Below are 18,948 nucleotides of genomic sequence, written 5' to 3' on the forward strand. Positions count from 1 at the left end.
CCGCCTCCCCGCGGCCGGGCGCCGCTTGCCCCTCACAAACATGGCGGCGCTTCCGCCGCGGCTGGCGGGGCGGCGGGGATGGGTGCCGCGCGGGGACAGAAAGCGTCGAGGCGCGTGCCCTGCCCCGAGCCGAGCCGGGGCAGCCGCGGGGCCGAGCGGACACCGGCCTTGGGCTGCCCCGGGGCTGCGCCGCGCCCCCCGGGGGTCCCCGCACCCGCGTCCCCGAGGGCGGCCAGCCCTCCCGGCCCGGCCTCTAGGAGGGTCCCAGCCCCCTCAGCCACGACCCCCAGGAGGGGCCCCGTCCCCCTCAGCCGTGGTCCCCCGGGGGGTCCCGGCCACAGCCCCCCAGGAGGGGCCCGGCCTCCCTTTACCGTGTCCCGCCCCGCTGTGGCCGCACGCCCCGGGCAGCCGTGTGCCCCCGAGCAGCGATGCTGCAGCCGCATCGCGACTGCCCCATCGCGTCCTCCATGCAGCGCGCGGCCTGGCCGAGGAGCCCCAGGCAGCCCGGCCCGCGCGGTCCCCCGCAGCCACAGCACCCGGGCTCCCCGCTCGAGGTCCCCAGCCGGCCCGGCCTCCCCTCATCCCGCCTCAGCCTCCCCCAGCTGCCCGCCCCCGGCACCCAGCCCCGGGCGGTGGCTGGGCCGCGCGAACCGGGCCGAGCTCTGGCCTCCGGGGCTCCGGCTCACCGGCACGGCCCTGCCGGCGGGGCGAAGGACGGGTCTGCGTGGCGGCGGTGTGGCGGGGGAGGCCGTCTCCCCCATCCGCCGTCCCTGCCGGGGAGGGAGGCTGGCCCGGCGGCCCCGCGCTGGAAGCCGTTGGCTCCAGTTCTGATGCAGCTTTCAAACGCACAGCAGTTCCGGAGGGGCGACGGGGCCGCAGGACGCCGCGGGCTGCAGCTTGGGCAATCTCCACGCTTGTTCGGCCCCGCTGTTTTTCCTGAACGAGCAGGGCAGGTCACCGCCCTGCTGTAAATGCAGCTCCCCTCTTGGGAAAGGCAGCGGGTCTGAGTCAGGGAAAAAAAATGGATTTAAATGGATTTTCTTGAAGATGTTCTCAAAACATTTTCCTGTTTTGAGACGCTGTGATTTTTTTCCAAGAGCAAAAAGACCCTGATCCCTCCTGGGCATGTAATGATCCCATGCACCTTCTGAGACRTGCTGTGTCCTGCCTGACGCTGGTGCGGACACAGATGCGTTCTCCCTGCCTGCTCCTGCGGCCCCTTGTAGATGCACATCCTTGGAGCTCGGGGTTAAAGAGGCTGCATCGCCCGGCGACTCCTGGATGGGAAGCCCCCAAAGTCTCTGTGCTGCTCTAGATCTGGTCTGGTGTCATGGACGTGAAGGTAGCTCTATTCCCTTCCACTCGTGTCTGTGTAGCGGGTGAGGCTGCGCTGCAGGGGGATGCTGGTGGGGCTTGCAGACATCCCCAGCACATGCTCTGTCGTGGCCCTGGGGGAGCTGCGGTGCTGTGCCCTGCTGAGGAGCTTGGGCCCAGCTGGTTTGGCTCCTGCAGAAATGCTTGCTGCCGGGGAGGGACCTGCTGGGGCGCTGGATGTCACCGTTGTCCCACACCTGGGACAGATCTTCTGTGGGACCGACCGCCGAAGTCTTCCTTGTTCTGTCACGCAGCTGCAGCCCCCTCCCGTGGGACTGGGATAGCGAGCRTTATGGGGAGAGCGCAGGGGACGCTGAGGTTCAGATCCACTGAGGGGCAGAGCTCTCCACCCCGGCACTGTGTGGCCCCACGACGAAGGTGTGGAGGCAAAGCTTCCCGCTACGGGTGGGCTGGGGGAACCAGGGCTGGCCAGCCTGTCCCAGGAGCGAGGAGGGGGTGGCTAATGCCCGCACCCTCTCCGGCTGCTTCCCATCCACCCTGCGGCTTTACGGGGGCAGGAGGGAACAACCCAAACTCTGCCTGCTCTGCACTCAAACGCAGCAGCAAGGGCCRTTCCTGGCACTGGAAAATCCCACTAGAGCTGGAGCTGGCCAGGCCCCAAAGAGGAGACTGTAGGGGATCTTCACCCTGCTCCCAAGGCTTGGCAGGGCCTCTGCAGGCTGAGCACAGCCGGGCCCCATGCTGCACACCAGGCTTTTCCGGGATGGGGATTGTTTTTATTTTAYTTTGTTTTTGAAGTAGGGGACGCAGCCATAAGGCACCCTCGGGCGAGYGGAGGTTGTCACTGGCGGCAGCAGGGAAGAGAGCACTGAGCGTGCTGCTGGGGGAGGCTGACACCCCACAACCCACATCAGCCAGGCAGCGGGGTTTTTGCTCCTGGTTTCTCTTCCTACACTGGTGCAGACCAGCCCCTTCCCCTCCATTTCCTCTCTCATGGGCCAAGACCAAGCCCCAGGACAGTACCAGCACACTGGAGACTCCTGGCAGGGGTGGCCCAAGGCACCCAAGTGCCTCTATTGCAGACAACGCTGACCCCTCTGTCCCCACAGGAGATCATCGACCTGACCTGCGAGGAGACGAGTGCAGAGCCAGCGCCATGCACCAGCCTCACCATCATCGACCTGACGGAGGAGGAGGAGGAGGAGGACCCATGCAGCCCTCCCGCTGCCGCAGGCTGTGCTGGCCRGGACCCTGGGCAAGCACCTGCTTCCGAGGCAGCGCACGCCTTCCCACCTAGGCTCTGCCTCCCCACCAAGCAAGAAAAGGAGGCATCGGTGGAGCCCAAGCCTGAAGTGCCCTCCCACAGGGCCCCCGCAGAGCCCCTCTTTGCCATGGACGCAGCAGAAAGCGCTGGGAGCGGAGGCAGCTTCTCTCCCACCTCCAGCTGCCAAGGCTCTTCGTGCAGCTCTGGGCAGAACTGCAGCACCACCACTTTTAACAGTGACTTGGGCTCCCTGGCCAGCATGCAGCTGGACTCAGACCAGCTCTCRCTGTCCCCCTCCAGCCAGGACAGCAGCTGTAGCTGGAAAGCCTCTGGTGCAGAGGAAGAGACTCCCCCCATTTGCCAGCAAAAGGAGCTCCCCCCAAGCCTGAGCCCTGCTCCAGCTAGCACCACTACWTCCCCAGCAGGAGCCAAAAGGCCTATGTTGGAAGCAAAGGATGTGCCACCGCGTGTAGCAATGCAGCGAGTGGTTCCAGCCAGGACCAAGGCTGACAGCAAGGCCTGGCTGAACAAACTGCGGTATTTCAGGAGAACAGGAGTTCGTCACCTCTTCCTCCAAGACATAGCACCTGACAGGGAAGCACTACAGGTAAATGAGGTTCAGAGCAGCCACTGCCAGGCGCAGGTGGACTCTGCTCAGCAACGGGTCCCGCAGTGGGTGAGAGGCAGAGGAGGAAGCAGGGGCAGCCCCTGCTCTGCATCTCCTTTGGGGGAAGCTTTGTTGAACAGCTGGGATCTCTTGTTACTGTGGTTCCCTTAACAGTGGGCCGCACATCTCAGCTGCAGGGCAGTTGTGACTTATCTGTGAAGGCATCAATGCAGTGAGGCAGCCCTGGAGCAGGGCACTGCCCAGCACTGCGCAAATCACGTGCCATTACAGTGCATGTTGAGGGCATGTGGGTGCAGAGCCACACAGGCCGGGGGGGCCGGCTTTCACCCGTTGCCTTGCCTTGCACACAGCGGAAACCTGAGCTCATCCCCAGCGGGAAGATGAGCATGGTGCACACCACCATCGAGGAGAACTTCCTTGAGGGCACATTGCATTTCCTGAGCGAGTTCGTCTCCTGCCAGCACTGCCCTCCTAAAGACATCGTATCCTAYCTGATCAGACAAATCCTGTTGAACTCCCACCGAGGGGAGATTCTGAAGGACACCTACATGCTGCTGATGAAAATCCAAATGTATGTTTTCCCTCTGCTACTGTGTTCTGGGGCTGGGTAGATGCTCCCTTGGGTCTGCCCAGTGTAAAGGTTATTCTCTGCATTCCTTACCCACAGAGCAGGAAGCGATTTCCCCTATCATACAGGATGATCCTCCTTCTGCCTCTGCCTTCTATTCACAGAGGTTACCAAAACAGCCAAACACAGCCTCAGACTGGGGGCTGGGGAGGGGGGTGTCAGCACCAGTATTGGCCCAAATAGGAGCCTCTAAAGTCCCAAATGGAGGAAGGATGAGGGTGGGAGAGGCAGGGGATGTAGCGACAATAGGGAGAGCAGCTCCAGCTATTTCATGACAGTGTTTAAATTATTTTGTAGCAAGCCAGCACAGCTCAGGAATTGCTTGTGACACCAGGGAGTCCTCTGGGGCAGAGGAGTGTTTGCTTTGTTCCTGAAGAGCAGATCTCACTGTTTGCTGCAGTGACGTGGCAGGAATGCCTCGCCTGGGCTGCAGCAGGGGCCCCGGGCTGGAGGTGGCAGGGGCAGTTCACCTACAGCCCTTGGGGTTCCTGCAGCGAGGCACAACATTTCCCAAGGCTACAGGCCCAGGAGCGCTGGTGCTTTCTGCGGAGCACACCTCCAGTCAGGCAAATCCGAAGAATGAATGTGAACAAGGCAGAAGGAAGGGAGAGGGCCGGGCCAAAGAGGAGCTGGTGCTAGAGAAGGCAGCAGAGGCCTCGGGGCGAGTGGGCTGGCGAGGGAGGGCTGGGGCAGGGGTTCCTTGCCTCCAGGCAGTTCAGCATAAATGAGCGGTGCTGTCCTTGCAGGCTTCATCCAGCCAACACTGCCACAGTGGGATGGGACTGGACACTACTGAAATACATCATGGAAGACCAGGTACTTGGCAGTTCCTGACTGCATGTGTCACCGTTGAGCAGGGATCACCCAGGACACAGTTTTCAGGGCTAAGTGTTGCCACAGGACCTCACGTGCCCTTGCTCTGCTGCAGAATGGGCCAGTCCGACATTTAGTTTTATTGCAGTTACTGACAGCAGTCTGTGCCAGGTGTGTTTCCTGTTTTTATTCCTGGTGCTGCATAAACTGCTGCACAGCTGTAGGCAGGATGTCTAATCAGAAGACAACATAGGGACTAGAGGGACTTGCAAGGGCAACAGGCCTAGTGCTATGGTAGAGCAGGTCCAGTCGAGCACCCAGGCCAGGCAGCCCCTTCTGGAGAACAAATGTGTTACTCCTCAGTCATGTAAATCAGTCCATTCCCAAGAGAGCCAAATTCCCTGGTTCTCCTCAGCCCTCCTGCTTTTCCAGGCTCAAACCATCTGCATCTCCCCTCAGGAGAAGCCTCCTGGCCGACTCCTGTTCCTGGAGTACGTTGTGCAGACCCTGGAGGATGACTTCCAGCAGAACCTAAGGCTGCAACTCCTGCAGAAGTCGATTGCCAAGAAAGTGCTTTCCTGTGACATGTGTTTCAGCAATGTCAAGTAAGGACACCTCCTCCCCCCTCTAAACCTTCTAACCAGATGCTGAGAGGCAGAGGCTCAGGGAATCTGCGTTGAGATTTCAGTTCTTGCTTTCCAGGAAACAAGCATGGGAGACAGAAAAAAGATAAGGGCACAGGTGTAAAGAACAGGAGGAGGTTTAGGGCAGCAAAACAGTGGAGATGACGCAAAACATCTCCAGCCACAGCCTAGCAGGCATTTTCCCAGRAATTAGATCAGATTTGCATCACTCAGTTCTGGACTGAGAAGGAGTCACTCCTGTTGACAAGCATATAAATCTTATGCTGCTCAACAGAGCTATTCCTCAGCCTATGCAAATGGGTGGGGCACATCCTGCATCCTCAAGGTCTTTCCTGGAGCGCTGAGTGAAGCTAGAGATGACAATGCAGCAAAGCCAGGCCCATCCCCACTAACATTCCTGCTTCTGTCCCAGGGAGGTGATCGAATGGCTGGTTGCAGCAGTTACAGGAGTCGGGTTCTCCCAGCCCCGAGAGCAGCCACAGCCACAAGAAACGACATATTCTTTGTCAGAAGAAAGGGCTGAATGCAGCTCATCTGCACCACAGCTGGACTGCACTGACCAGACAGAGGTGGCTCCACCAGCTTTCTTCTCCCAGAAGTAAGCCCCAGAAGTCCTGACTCCCTCCTGTAAGCTCATGGGGCCCAAAACAGGGAAAAGCCAGGGTCTGCAGTCAGGGAAGCCACGTTGCATCTGTGACCAGGTTATCTGCCTGAAGGCACGTGAAGTTTTCCTCCAGGACAGACATAGATTTGGTGAGTGAGAGATTTGCTCACCTGGCCAGAAACTGGCTCAGTGACCTTCGTCCTCTTACACGTACTGTAAGGTCAGAGCCCTCAGCCCACGCAAGGGACAGCACAGGCTGCCCCATGTTGCCCCATCAACACCACAGGGATTTATTTGGGACCCATCCGATGATCAACTTTTCTTCCATGAGCATCAGATTTAAACATCACTAAGAGACACAATGGGGCTTTATACAAAGCTCACCGAATCTAACCTGCTAGTTCCCCCTACGTCCCTCACTGCAAGGCATGCATAGATGCCACCACCCACTGCTTTACTTGCAAGCCGAGGAGGGATAGCATCTCCCAGTATTGACTGTCTGCCTAACCTAGGGTGATGCTCCTGCTCCAACGGATGTTGTCCATTGCAGTGGAAGTGGACAGATCTCCCAACTGCAGCTCCTGTAAAATCGCAGATGTGATATTCCCTTTTATACTGAACATTCCTGTGAGGAGCCAAAGGTAAGACAAACAAGTGTAAGACAGCATCAGCCTTTGTGGGCAAGTCTTATTGCTGGTTTACATCCCAATGGATGCACAAAAATACTACAGGGTATAGAGACAGACTCGTTTATGACCCAGTCAGTGAAAGTATGACTGTTCATGGCTGATAGAGAGATCCCACAGGGATATAACACTGATAACTGAATGTACCTCACCAGCTAGYGCTTTGCTGAGAACTGTTGATTCTCCTACCCATTAAAGTTGAAGGACTTTACAACTGCAAAGAGTTTAAAAAGCAGGACTCAGTATCAGCACAGTCACTAGTAAACAAGTCGCTGACTCCCAGGGACAACCAAGCAGCTCATCAGCAGTGTGACGCAGTTCCTACAGCTTTGCCTTGATATGCTTTTGTTTTTTTTCCTGTAAGAAATGCAGTAYCTGAAGCCAAGGCACCAGACCCCGACTGGCTGTACACAACATTAGACCACTAGATCCACAGACATTTCAAACTCATGCTTGCCAACCGGTGCAGGCAGCCTCCCAGCACACAAACTTTTCAGATCCTTTAGCACAACTCTGAGCACATGCTGAGTCTAATCAAGCAAAACTGAATCTAACCAAGCTGTTGCTTATCCCAGAACAGATCCACTAGACCCAGCTGGCAGCTGACCCCACTTCATACTTGCTTGGGTGTGCTTCCTGCAAGTCAGCAGGAGTGGATAACATCTGCRCAGGCTGTTGGGCAGGGTGAAGCAAGGCAACTAAGCTTGTTTCACAAACCATACCGACCTCAAGCTGTCACAGGTCAAACCTAACAACAAACACATCTGCGGCCCAGCTGTATAATGAAGGTCTTTGTATCACATCTGGTGGTTTTACTTCCACTACACTGCTGGGCAGCACCCCGTAGTCACCCCATGTCTGYGCAGGAGCAGCACCAGCAAGACACAGAACATGTGGCAACAGTTGTTCCTGGTGAGGCTGTGTTGTCTCCCCCATGGTAAAACCTTTTGTCTTGCAGGGAAGCCTTCTTGAACACCATGGACAGCCAGCTTCTGCGCTGCAAAGTGCTAGAGCTGATGTTCCAGCACAGCTGCGAAGTACCCACAAACATGCCCTTGTCTCTGGCCAAGATCCTGTATTTCTTGAGCCACTCCTCTGTGCTGCTGCAATACCAGGTATCTAGTCCATCATCTCTCTTATATTTTTTTTTCCCTCAGGAGAAAACCTCTTCTAATAACCAAATACTCCCTCCTCTCATAGGAAGCAGCAGCAACATGGGAAAGATGGGATGAGATGCTGCAGTACTTGAGTTTGCTGCTGCTGAGTTATCAAAACGTAGTGTTGGGTAAGCAGCCTGTTCTGACCTTAATGCACATTATCTAATTAAGAGGCAGCAGCAGGACAGCCCAAAACATACTTCCTCCTCTCTTCACATCACACTTGAATGAACTCACAGACACTGAGTCTCAGAAAGGTGATGTATCTCAATCATTGTCAGTAACTATTCCCAGTAGCCAGGGTTAAGGAATGATGTTGCAGGGCCACATCAAGAAGAAAGCACAAGCTGTTTTACCAAGTTTAGCTCCTAAAGGGCTAATTTCCTAAAGGAATAACCACAGCATTGGGAAATAGGCAATGGGGTGCTATGCACCAGCTCTTGTCCAAGCAGCCCACAGAGTGAAGAACAGGTTCACATAAGAGGCAAAGCAGAAGGCAAAGGGGTAATAAAGCYAGGACACATTGAGCACTTTACTAGACTGGGAAGGGGGCAGCATCTACAGTAGCGCTGGAAGAAGCAGTATTTCTGACCCCAGGAGAGTAGCACAGTCAAATGGCAGTCCCTAAAATTCAGTTTTATTGGAAAGTCTCCTCCCAACTTCAGCTGCTTGAGACCCAGGATAAGGTTCTCATGGGGGAATGTAGAGGAACCCACACACATGTGGGCAGAAAGTCCTATTCCTCCCTTGCTCCCTGAAGCCCTCAGAAGATCACTCTAGTTGAGCAGCTCTTTAGACTCTCCTCTCCAATTAGACAGTTGTCCAGTCTGGCACTAGTATAGAAGAAAACTATGCTACAGTCCCCTCCCCATTTCTTGGCCTCTCCATGTGCCAGACAGCTCCAAGAGGTGACAGTTCCTTCTTCCATACAGCTAGTCTTGTACAGAAGTATCAAGGCTAACCAGAAAAGGGTCTGCACAATGTCCCTGATTGCTTTTCACCACAGGGAGCACTGYCTGGAGCATGCTGCTGCCTCTGAACAAGTCAAACACTACCCCTTTGTGTATTGCCTCTTGAAACCAGCATTTCCTCTTGTAGGGCACTTACGGAGCGCACTTAGTGAGCGAATGGACTTAATCATTAAGAAAGCCAAGCCCAAGCTCCAGGATGATGATGACATCACCCAGCTGGACATTCACCTGAACATAGAGGACTTCCTCAGCCGACTACAGCAGGTCTTAGGGGAGCCCTTTCCCCTGCAGATTGAGGAGAAAGTGTGCATGCTCCGAGAGTTGCTCCTTGTTGTCACCGCTACGTGATGGAGACAAGTACTGTGGCAGAGGGCACAAAGAGCCTCCTGTTTTCTTTACAAGCTATGCCTAACCCTCTGTTTTATGCAGCAACCTCAACTGTCATCCACCACATGGTTTTGTTTATACATTTGTATGGAAAATTCTGTGATTTGCCCTGTCTTGGAGCTTCCTTTCAAACTTGTATCTTGTCCTACAGTTTTACAAGGCACTTTGTACACTTTTAAAACAATAAATTATTTTCGTATTTGCTGAGACTCTTCTATCTTGGTGCCAGCCCTGTCCAAAGGAAGCGCTCAGTTCTGACTTTTGCAGCTGTACCCATGGATGGCACTAGACTAAAGCAGCCATAAACTCTGACAACAGTTTGCACAGCAAGCAAAACGTTAGGACCTGCCCAGTATTGAGGAAGAGTTAATAGTCTTTTCAGAGAAACACAGGTGTGCCGGGCAGTGAGGGTGTTCACAGTGCAGACATCCTCAACTCATGCTGGTCAATCCTCATGCAAGGGATGACCTTTCCCATTCTAAATCAAATACATCTACATGGTTGTGTCCAAGTTCATTAGGCAGGTCAAGAGGAAATTCAGGGTAGCAGCATCAGCTGAAAAGGCTGCACTTTTGCAGAGTTCACTCAAACATCTGCAGTGTAGACAAGTATGCATGTTGTCATGAAGAATACTATCCTGCAGGTCTTGTGCTGAAGGAACAGGCACCACATTCAATCCAGCAGGCAGAATGAACCACAAATCTCTAAATTCAAATCCACTGCCACCCAACTCAGATGCCAAGACTCACAGTTGAGGTCAGACAGCAGTTAAGTATTTCCATGGAAGGGCTCTTGGAATAGTTCAGCAGTAACATAGATTCATCCCCTTGCAAGCACAGGAAAGACTCTGTACCTGCCCACCACCCCATCTGCACCTGGTGTAGGTAATCCATGGCCCAGCACAGCCATTTTGCAGCTACTCTACAGATGCTGGAATTAAGCCCTATGAGGAGACCAGAGTTCAGGGAGATCCAGCAGTGCAGCTGTGGCCAGGAATGCTGTAGTCCTTATTTCAGTACACGCTGAGGACCTGCCACCTGGTATGCGGCCAGGCCTGGCTTTAAAGAGCCCTGAACAGCTTGGAAGAATCTGTTACAGCCAGACATGACTTGTGCCTAGAGCATTTGCTCCTTGTTCTTTAGGGAGACTGTACATAATCTCCCCTCTGTCTAACTCAGGGATAAGCCATAGCAGGAGAAGGGAGGAGTATTTGTGGAGTAACAGTTCAGAAGCATTACTGACAGCACACACTCCAAGTGCTCCTTGCTACAGAAACCTGCTCTCCCTCCACGGTATGCTCATTTAAATCTTTTTTTCAGCTAAATCTTTAATCATTTACTTAAGTATTATAGAAGGATCCAGGAAGGATGCTTGAGTTGTGCATTAGGATATAACACCAAGAAGCCACCCTCTAACCCAAACCCTTCCAAAGGGCTACCGCAATAGCTTGTAACCAAGGCCTGCAGCAGCAGAGACAGCTCCAGAGTACCTGTGTGCTTCAGGCTCGCTTTCACCATTTTTAGCTCCGCAGATGCTTTGGGAACATGAGGAACTTCAGTGTTCAGGTTGGTCAGCCCCACTCTAGGAGAGCTGTGTGCACAGCCCCTGTTTATCAGCTCTGCAAGGGATATCTTGGCAAGTACAAATGTCACAACATCATCAAGGAAGGCAAAGCAAAGAGGGAACTACTCCACATGGAATGTGACATCTCTAGGTGAATACTAGCCTGCTTCCCACATCTGTGCCCACCTCCGCAATACACCAACTGCACAAGAAGCAACCTCAGGAACAGGAAGAAAAAAATCACTATTTGAACAGCCTGAGAAAATACAAAGCTTGCAGATATAGTTTCATCAACCCAAGGCATGAGAGAAGACAGGACCAAGTCTGGCTTTAAACCTATTCTCCCTGTCAAAAGGGAATTTCATGAAGCAAATTATACCTCAGCGAGAGTGCCACCACTGCATTGTTAAGCACAACCTTAACTCCACTGACTAGCCAGCAGCAAGAGGCCTGGTAGAGATTCAACAGCCCCATGTTTCCTGCACAGGTGCTTTTCCAGTGCTGACAAACACCAAGGATCTCCATTCACAAAGAATTTTATTTTCTTGTAACAAAGAAAATTGGACATAGATATGAATACAGACCACAAATAAATTAATGTCAAACCAGAGATTCTCCGATTGCAAAGGTGTGAATGATTAGTGACAGTGGCAACTGTTTAGTTGGGTGTTTCGACACAATACACTGCTGGCACTGCTGTTGAAAACTGAGATAAAGCAGAGCCACAAAATACACTTCTTCAGAGGGGGATACCAGCTATCCAAGTACCTTGGCTACTCACCCCAGGCAGAAATGCTTATTTTGAGCAGGCAGCAACCCAGAGTTCAGTGGTTACGAATAGTAATGTGCTTGTAACATAAAAGCTTCTAATGCCAGATGCAAGACTACCCCCTCACTGCTACAGAATGCCTGCAGCTGGCTGAAGGAGCAGTGTAATACATGGGATCATAGGATCAAGAAACAGAGGAGACCTGCTCGCCACAGAGATTATACCTATCCCGCCCTACACTGCTCAAAGGATTAAATGGTACGTAAGAATTTCTTTCCCAATTTTCAGGAAAGAAATAGTAGGTGGCAGCTGTCCCAGCAACTGTCTGCAAGTCTAGGCCAAAAAAATATATAGCACTATCAGTAGAGCTTGGAGGAAAGTTTAGCCTTAATCTGCCCCTCACTTCTGCCCCAGGCTGGCAAATTGCATCTAACACTGATGAAACAAAAGATCCTATTTCAGAAGTGCCACTGGTGCGTCTAATACACTTCTACACATGATTCCTACAAGATGCTAAGAAACAATCAAGCAGCATCCAGAGTGTCAAAACTACTGTTCAGTCTGTTCTATACAGAGGCAGGACAGTGTTGTTTTGCAGGAATCCAGAAAGGAAAGAGGAAGTTTACTTGGTCCAAACCACAACAACTCTGGTCAATTCCACCATTTTTCAGAGGAACATTAAGAGTTAGAAGAGAAGCACTTGTTCTTCCCATTTACTACCAAACCTGCTAGGTTCTGCTCTTTGACTTTCTAGTAATAATGGGTCACTGTCTGCTTTCCCTTAAAAAAAAAATCCAAGAACAAATAAATAAGCACTAGGTGTTGAACTATCACAAGGTGACACTGGAAAAATAAGGGAACTTGATGTTTAAAGTTCACCTACCACATTCCCAGAGCAAGTTATTTCAGCCATTTAATGGTCCATTTTATTCCTGGCTTGTGTTTGTCTCATTTTCTGCTGGTGTTGTGTGTGTGTGCGCCAGTCAGAATGATGGTCCTCTTGAGAACACTTCAGCACTGTACAGAACAGGATAACTAGACAACAGGTAGACAAGCCAGTCTACTCGCACACCACAAGGCTTTTCTCTCCCACAAAACGCAGTTCAAGGTTTTACTGTAGTATACTGTACTGGGAATTTTGTCTTCCAGTGCAGCCTAGCAGACAGAATTGGTGCAGATACAGCAGAAAAGATGGTTTACATCAGTTTAGTACTAGTGCAGGGGTTTTTCAAAGACTGATTCAGGGTTGGCTTTAGAGGAACAGTGACAGCTGTTTCCTTTACTGAGATGAAGAGCTGGAAGAGAGACTTTCCTATTTTACTGCAGCACAATGAGACAGGGAASCATAGCCTAAGATACCCTTTAATCCACTAGGACACCAGAAGCATCCTCCTTAGAACCCCGTTGGAGTGAGCACATTCAGATCCCGAGGTTTGATATTATGAGAACGTGGAGATTGTTTCCTGCCTTCTGTGACTGGAATGTCCATTTTGGGTGGCTTGAAGGTCACTGGATCCTCTGGCATCCTAGTGGCCTGGGCACGCATCAGCTCCATGGGGGATGGTTTCTGGGCACCCTTATAGGATTGGATGGTAAATCCTCCTGATGGAGGGAGGGAAAAAAAATACAGCAAGTAAGAGCTAGAGAAACTAGGCAAGCTCCCTTCCACTGCTGCCAATGCTGGGCACAGTATCACTGACACTCAGCACTGCAGAAAAGCTATGCCAGTCCCAGCAACCTTATGTCAAACCTATTCCACATCAAGGACTGACACTTCTAGTTCAGATTCCATCACACAGAGAAAACAGCTGAGCAACAAGCTGTCACCTTCACACYCTGGTCTTCACTGCAGCTTAACACAGGTGACTGACATCTTCCAGCCCTTGGTTGAGTTTTTTTTTTGTCTGTTTGAGTTTGTTTTTTTCTTGTTTTGTTTTGAAATCAGCTTTACATTTAGGTACCAAAATGATATGAATGGTACATGTTCACAAGGTGGTCCCAAAAATAAAAAGGGAAGTATAAAGTAAGGCTCCAGAAGTAGCCACTGAGTTTGCTGCTTGACAGTTCTCCCCAAACTCTYGAGGTTTAAGAGATCTTAAAGGACATACCTGGATCATTGGTGGATTTCTGGATAGCTTTGGGTCCAAAAAAGCTCCATTTTTCAGATGGCAATCTGTCCCCACCAGCTTCCAAGGCAACAAAGTCTGGGCCAGTGATAGAAGCGGAGGCTCCCTGACTAAACCAACCCCTAGGGAAAAATCATTAAGATGCATGCCATGGAAAGAATAAATACTTCAGGTGGTCCCATTATGCCAGAAACTAYCCCTGAAGTTATCAGAGGCAATTTAAAAGATCTTTTAATAAGCTTCTTACCACCCRGGATGAAGCTATACTCAAGTTCCACAAGCTTTCAACATGATCAATTCTATCCAAGTATGGACTGATAGCAAGCTCTGAATTTCACCCCTTAGTGCCCCATTGGCAAGAGCTTATCCAAGTAAMTCCCACCTCAACCTGCATGAAACCAAACAAGACAGTAGTCTGCCAGGAACAAGAATACCTGGTTTTGTGCTTGGGAGAGGAGTGGGGAGTGCTGCTYGGAGTGGACTGAGCAGACCAAGTCTGTTTTTCTTCTTTTGTCATCTCTCCACTCTGCATTTTTAACTTCTGTTAGAAGGGGCAAAAGAAACACAGAGGCAACAGACCTTTAATACAAGATGTAAGGAACAAATAGCCAGTAAGATGTTCTGTCAAAACTGGGCAATTAYTTATGCCCCAGATGATAAAGGCTTTAAGACTTATTTCACCTAAAGCTTAAACTCAGTGTTACAACGCTCACATACAGCTCTTGAGCTCCCTTCCAGGTCAGATATAAACATTCCGGAATTCCCCTATGCTCTCAAAACATATCCTCCAGGCTAGTAGTAGTAAAATAATACTGTTCACTCTGCAGTGCGGAGCTGCTGCCCACCAGCAGTGCACTGCTTCAATACCTGCATTCACAGGCAGTTTGCCTGCAGTGTAGCAGAACTCACTCTGTTGCGAGCAACTCAGTTAGCTGGTGACAAGTCTATCTGCCACAACAACTGTTTGCAGCACTTTTCAGAGCAACAGAGCTTTCAACTTCAGTTTATTACCACAAATTCTAATGAAGATGAGATCAGACTTAACAAGTGCAAGACTCAATGGATTCTGAGAAGTAATCCACTGACGACAAAATGAAAACACTACTCTAGAAGACTTTCAGACGAACTACATTTCAAGGGTATACCTTGTCACAAAAAAAAAAAATCAGGAACTAGGTGTACATAAAACAGGCTATTACAAGCCATTCAGACAGTGCAAGTTGAACTTTGAAGAAGACACTTGAAGGGCAGTTACAATTCAAACAACAACTACATAGGCACTTGCTCACTGTTTCCTGTGACTATCCAAGCCATACTAATGCAATTTGCTCACAGCATTGTTATTGTAACTTTGACCTTGCAGGAGTACACTCAGAGAATTCAATTAATAAACTAACAGCAAAATTACTGTGGGCCACTGTGAGTTCATCAGAAATATGTTGATCTAAGACTTTTGTCAGCAGTTGGAAAATGAAATTGGGCTCATTTCTAACTTCTACATTGGAAATCCATGGTTTACGAGTGCTATCACTCTAGTTTGCTTCTGGCTAGAAAGTAGCGAGACTAGCACTACTGCTCAAGTGCACCAGGAAGAGCTGGTTTCATTACAAGAGTCAAATGAGAGTTGGCACCACTCAGGCAACCATGAAGATAGTTCTAAGTTCAGTCTACTCATTACTCTTATCTACCACTGAAAACCTCYTACAAAAAGCAACCTTCTGTACTTTGCTTCTTAAAAAGCTGTGGGAAAGTAGCATGGAAAGAGATGAGAGAAGTTCAAGATTATCAAAACAAGCTTCAGCTGAAAAAAGTCAACRGGACCTTTAAAGTTCTAAAAGTTACCTGCTTCAGGGATGAGACTAACAAACCCTTCCACAGTTCAAACAAGCTGATTTTAGAATACATCAAAGACTTATTTTAAATAAGTCTTTATATATATATAAAGTCTTATAATATATATATATAATATATACTATTATATATGTAATAGTATATATATATATATAAAATAAGTCTTATTTAAATAAGACAAAGACCTTCTCCCTTCCCCACCCCCATATATTTGCATTGTTCTGCACAGTGAAAGCTGGAGAGYGCGTCATTCACTTCACAAATACCTCCTTCCTTTCAAAGTAGTTACATTATCACATGAAAGAAAAGAGAAACTGCACTGGAACAACTTCAAATTATATTCTTTTGAAAGAAAGATTTTGAGCTAGCAAGTCTCTTCCAAGTCTTAACCGAAAAATCACAATGGAAACAAACAGCCCCAGAGAGAGACCTGATGCCACCAAACCCCAGAAAACTAGTATGTTCTGTAAGTTAACCCTTTAGAGATAGTGCTGGGACAAACAGCTGCAACAGTTAATTGCTGGACACTATTCAACAGTACAGCAAGAAACTAGATTTTGTATGGAGATGTCCCCACTTGGAAAGAAGATTTTAACAGTCTGAAGTGACTGTGGGACATGGCAGTTTTCAGAGAAAGTCATTTGTTTCAAAACTGTAAAGGCTAACAGGAAAATAAACATGGGCAATCCTTCTACAAAAAGCTGAAAGCAGTGAGAGTAAGCAAGTTGGGGATAGCCCTGCCAATAAGTTCCAGAAGTTACATCACCAGAGTAGTACTAAGCCAGTATACAGCCTGTAAAAAAAACAAAAGCAAAATACAAGTGGTATGCCTTACATGGACTGCCTCAGCCACTCGATGATACTTTGTCTCCTCTGTAGTGAGGCCTTTGTGGGGAGTGTAGCCAGCATCTGTCAGCCCTGCCTGCTGCTCAAAGCGGTGAATGCTCTCCTGAGTCTGCTCTAGAATGGACAAGAACACGTATTCACAAAGAAACACCATCACATGCATTTCCAGCAAACACAAAGGCAGCTCAAGTAACCAAACATAAGACCCAGACAGTTTTCAGCATTCATACCTACACATTGTGATGAGTTGAGAGGCAGCAAGACAAAACTACAGAGCTATTTTGACTTGAAAAGTATCCTGAGTCATAGGGCTAAATCAGAAGAGCAATGATGGCTCCCAAATCACAGGATGCATCACAAATACACCCATCTGATCCAGGAATCCTGTAACTAAACCCATCTGATCCAGGAAGCTGCATTACTCCTGACTAAAGCTTCCTTAAATGTCAAAGACCCCAATAAACTGGATATTTTAAATGACCTTAAGTGATATCAGCATGGGATGTTCACTCCCTAGTGGAAACAAGAACAAAGTTAGGAGGACTTCAGGGTGGACAAAAAACGTTACTGAAAAAGCATAATGTCTCCTTTTGTAAGGATAACACTTCCCAACCTAAAATTATACATAATGCACCATCTCTGTAAGTACCACAAATGCAGAAGGCTTATATATTATGTTTGTCTATTTATTTCAAAACAGCCTGAAGATATTCCTACGAAGTACAGATTGGTACTCCTGACTTCTTACTGCACAAGAACCTTCTAGGCCATCATGTTTTTAACTAGATTATAATACTACATTAGACTGGAACAGAAGCAGCTTTCCAGCAGGAGGTCTGTATTTCTAGATATTATTTTCAAGTAYGTTGGTTATCTTTGAACCAAGACAAACAAGTGCTCTCTGCCCACRTAACTGACCCAATATAATTTTGACACCTCATTACTTTATGGGTTGTTTTAAAAGCAAGTGTTACTAAGACAGCTGCTGCTATTAACTAATATAAATGCCAGCAAGTGCTCCGTCAGCTAAATACGCCAGCTCTCCACATCACTTTGGTTTAATTCAGAGCTTTGCTTATCAGTCAGTAACAGCAAGCTAATAAGCAAACACATGGTAGCAGCAGCACCAGCCCCTGTATTTCAGCAAAAAGCTGGTCTGGACTGCAATGCCCTATCAACATATAAGTCACTGCACTCCTCCCTCAACAGCCAGCTCCCACACCTGAAAATATAGAGGCAGTAAGTGAGGCTTTTTACCTAGTTCTTCACTTCCTTCAGGAAGTGTCCTCCAAAAAATTACAGAATCCAAGAGCAAAACTACTCTAAAATCAAAATGYCCAGGAACTCTGATAGTCCCCCTGAGACATTACCAAGCTGGAGTATGCTCCCATGCCCACATCCCCTTGGGCATCACATGATTCAAAAACAAGAGTGCTTACTTGTGAAGAGAGAGTTCATGATGATATGAGTGGCCTTGGCCTTCACCACAGGTACCTTGTTCACACTTTCAGTGGAAGATGAAGGCGTTATGACTGGAGTGTTCATGTGAGCATCCCCCTCCTCAATCTGTGCAAAGGAAGCAGRCCACAGTTTAAGATGAGAAGGTACCTCAAAGGCCGCATCTTTAACTACTCAAAAAAAATACAAGACCAAGCTGCACCAGCAACTAGCCTTTATCCCAAGGAAAAATTCTTGTGCTGTTCCAGCTAGGGCCCAGGAACATTTAGATATAGAACGTGCTAAGTCTTAGCAATGAATAAGCAACTTCTAACTTTTGAAACTACACTGGGCTCAGAGCCAACAGGTTATTAGTTTAAGTACTAAAAGGTCAATAGCAAAGGAACGAGAACACCTCTGTTTCCATACTCACAACAAAAACTGGACTTCCAGGTCAACTGTGCAAGAATACCCTTTCACAGACAGCTCAGAACTACAAAATATCTGCAAAATGACAGAGCCACATAGCTCAGAGGCTGGTGCTTAGATTTTATTTTCTTTCACTTCTTATATTTCCAGCTTGTTACTGAAAGTGTATCTGACAAACTTGTCTCKGCTATGGATCATGAGACTTCGTAACAAAGAGCAAAGCAGTGACTGCTAGAAAATGAGATCTCTGAAGCGAAACGTGGACTTCCTCCTCGTAACGCTGGAATTACTGTTCCCAGACTGGAGAGCCTCCTTGGTGTGCCAAAGCCCCGTTTCAGCTGTTTTTTCTCAAGAGAGCTATCGCAACAGAACGAGCTGAAAAGCAGAGTTTAAGCCCAAGGGGACGCAGTTATTTAACTTCTGTTCAAGATCCCGCTTCCCTTCACACTTAGAAAATCTAACCTAAAAGCGCCAGCCTCGCCCCCAAAGCGCCCCCACAGTTGCTGGAAACGGTTTAATCGCGTCTGCTTGCGACTTGCGGCTTTTTAACCCAGGAACGGCCGGGGGGGGGGGCAGGAGCGGGGCCGGGGGCGCCCGGGGCCCGGCAGCGCGCCGCGCACCTTCGCCAGCTCCTGGTACTTGCGCTCGGGGATCACCGGCTGCTTCCAGAGGACGTTGGCGCCCAGGTCGGCGGGCGGCGGCGTCATGGGCGCCGTGTCCTCCAGGGCGTCGTCGTAGCTGAAGGCCCGCCGCGGCACGCCGAGCGGCAGCGACATCTTGCCCGGCTCCAGCGCTGCGAACAGAGGGGGC

The 18,948-nt window shown here is 49.6% G+C and overlaps 3 protein-coding genes across 3 annotated transcripts in view; 1 reads left to right on the top strand and 2 right to left on the bottom strand.

The window, feature by feature from the left end:
• Positions 1-443, bottom strand: part of THOC3 (THO complex subunit 3) — a 3,546-nt gene extending 3,103 nt beyond the window's left edge. The window contains exon 1 of the mRNA XM_085317829.1: positions 372-443. Coding sequence (XP_085173955.1) covers positions 372-443 — 72 coding nt within the window. The remainder of the gene's footprint in view (positions 1-371) is intronic.
• On the top strand, positions 47-9,326 carry SIMC1 (SUMO interacting motifs containing 1). The gene is made up of 10 exons (XM_085317981.1): positions 47-1,342; positions 2,445-3,206; positions 3,578-3,798; positions 4,602-4,671; positions 5,128-5,273; positions 5,725-5,910; positions 6,429-6,557; positions 7,561-7,717; positions 7,803-7,887; positions 8,858-9,326. Exons 1-10 carry the CDS (start codon positions 1,331-1,333, stop codon positions 9,076-9,078), a joined length of 1,989 nt encoding a protein of 662 aa, XP_085174107.1. The 5' UTR covers positions 47-1,330; the 3' UTR covers positions 9,079-9,326.
• A 1,874-nt stretch (positions 9,327-11,200) lies between these two features.
• KIAA1191 (KIAA1191 ortholog) lies at positions 11,201-18,942 on the bottom strand. The gene is made up of 6 exons (XM_085317982.1): positions 18,759-18,942; positions 17,712-17,838; positions 16,262-16,386; positions 14,010-14,116; positions 13,558-13,697; positions 11,201-13,051 (listed from the first exon to the last, which is right to left on the bottom strand). Exons 1-6 carry the CDS (start codon positions 18,912-18,914, stop codon positions 12,843-12,845), a joined length of 864 nt encoding a protein of 287 aa, XP_085174108.1. The 5' UTR covers positions 18,915-18,942; the 3' UTR covers positions 11,201-12,842.
• Between the last annotated feature and the right edge of the window lie 6 nt (positions 18,943-18,948).

The sequence above is a fragment of the Rhea americana genome, unplaced genomic scaffold, assembly GCF_003343005.1.
Source record: "Rhea americana isolate MKP2758 unplaced genomic scaffold, rheAme1 scaffold_51, whole genome shotgun sequence".
In the NCBI taxonomy this organism is placed as follows: Eukaryota; Metazoa; Chordata; class Aves; order Rheiformes; family Rheidae; genus Rhea; species Rhea americana.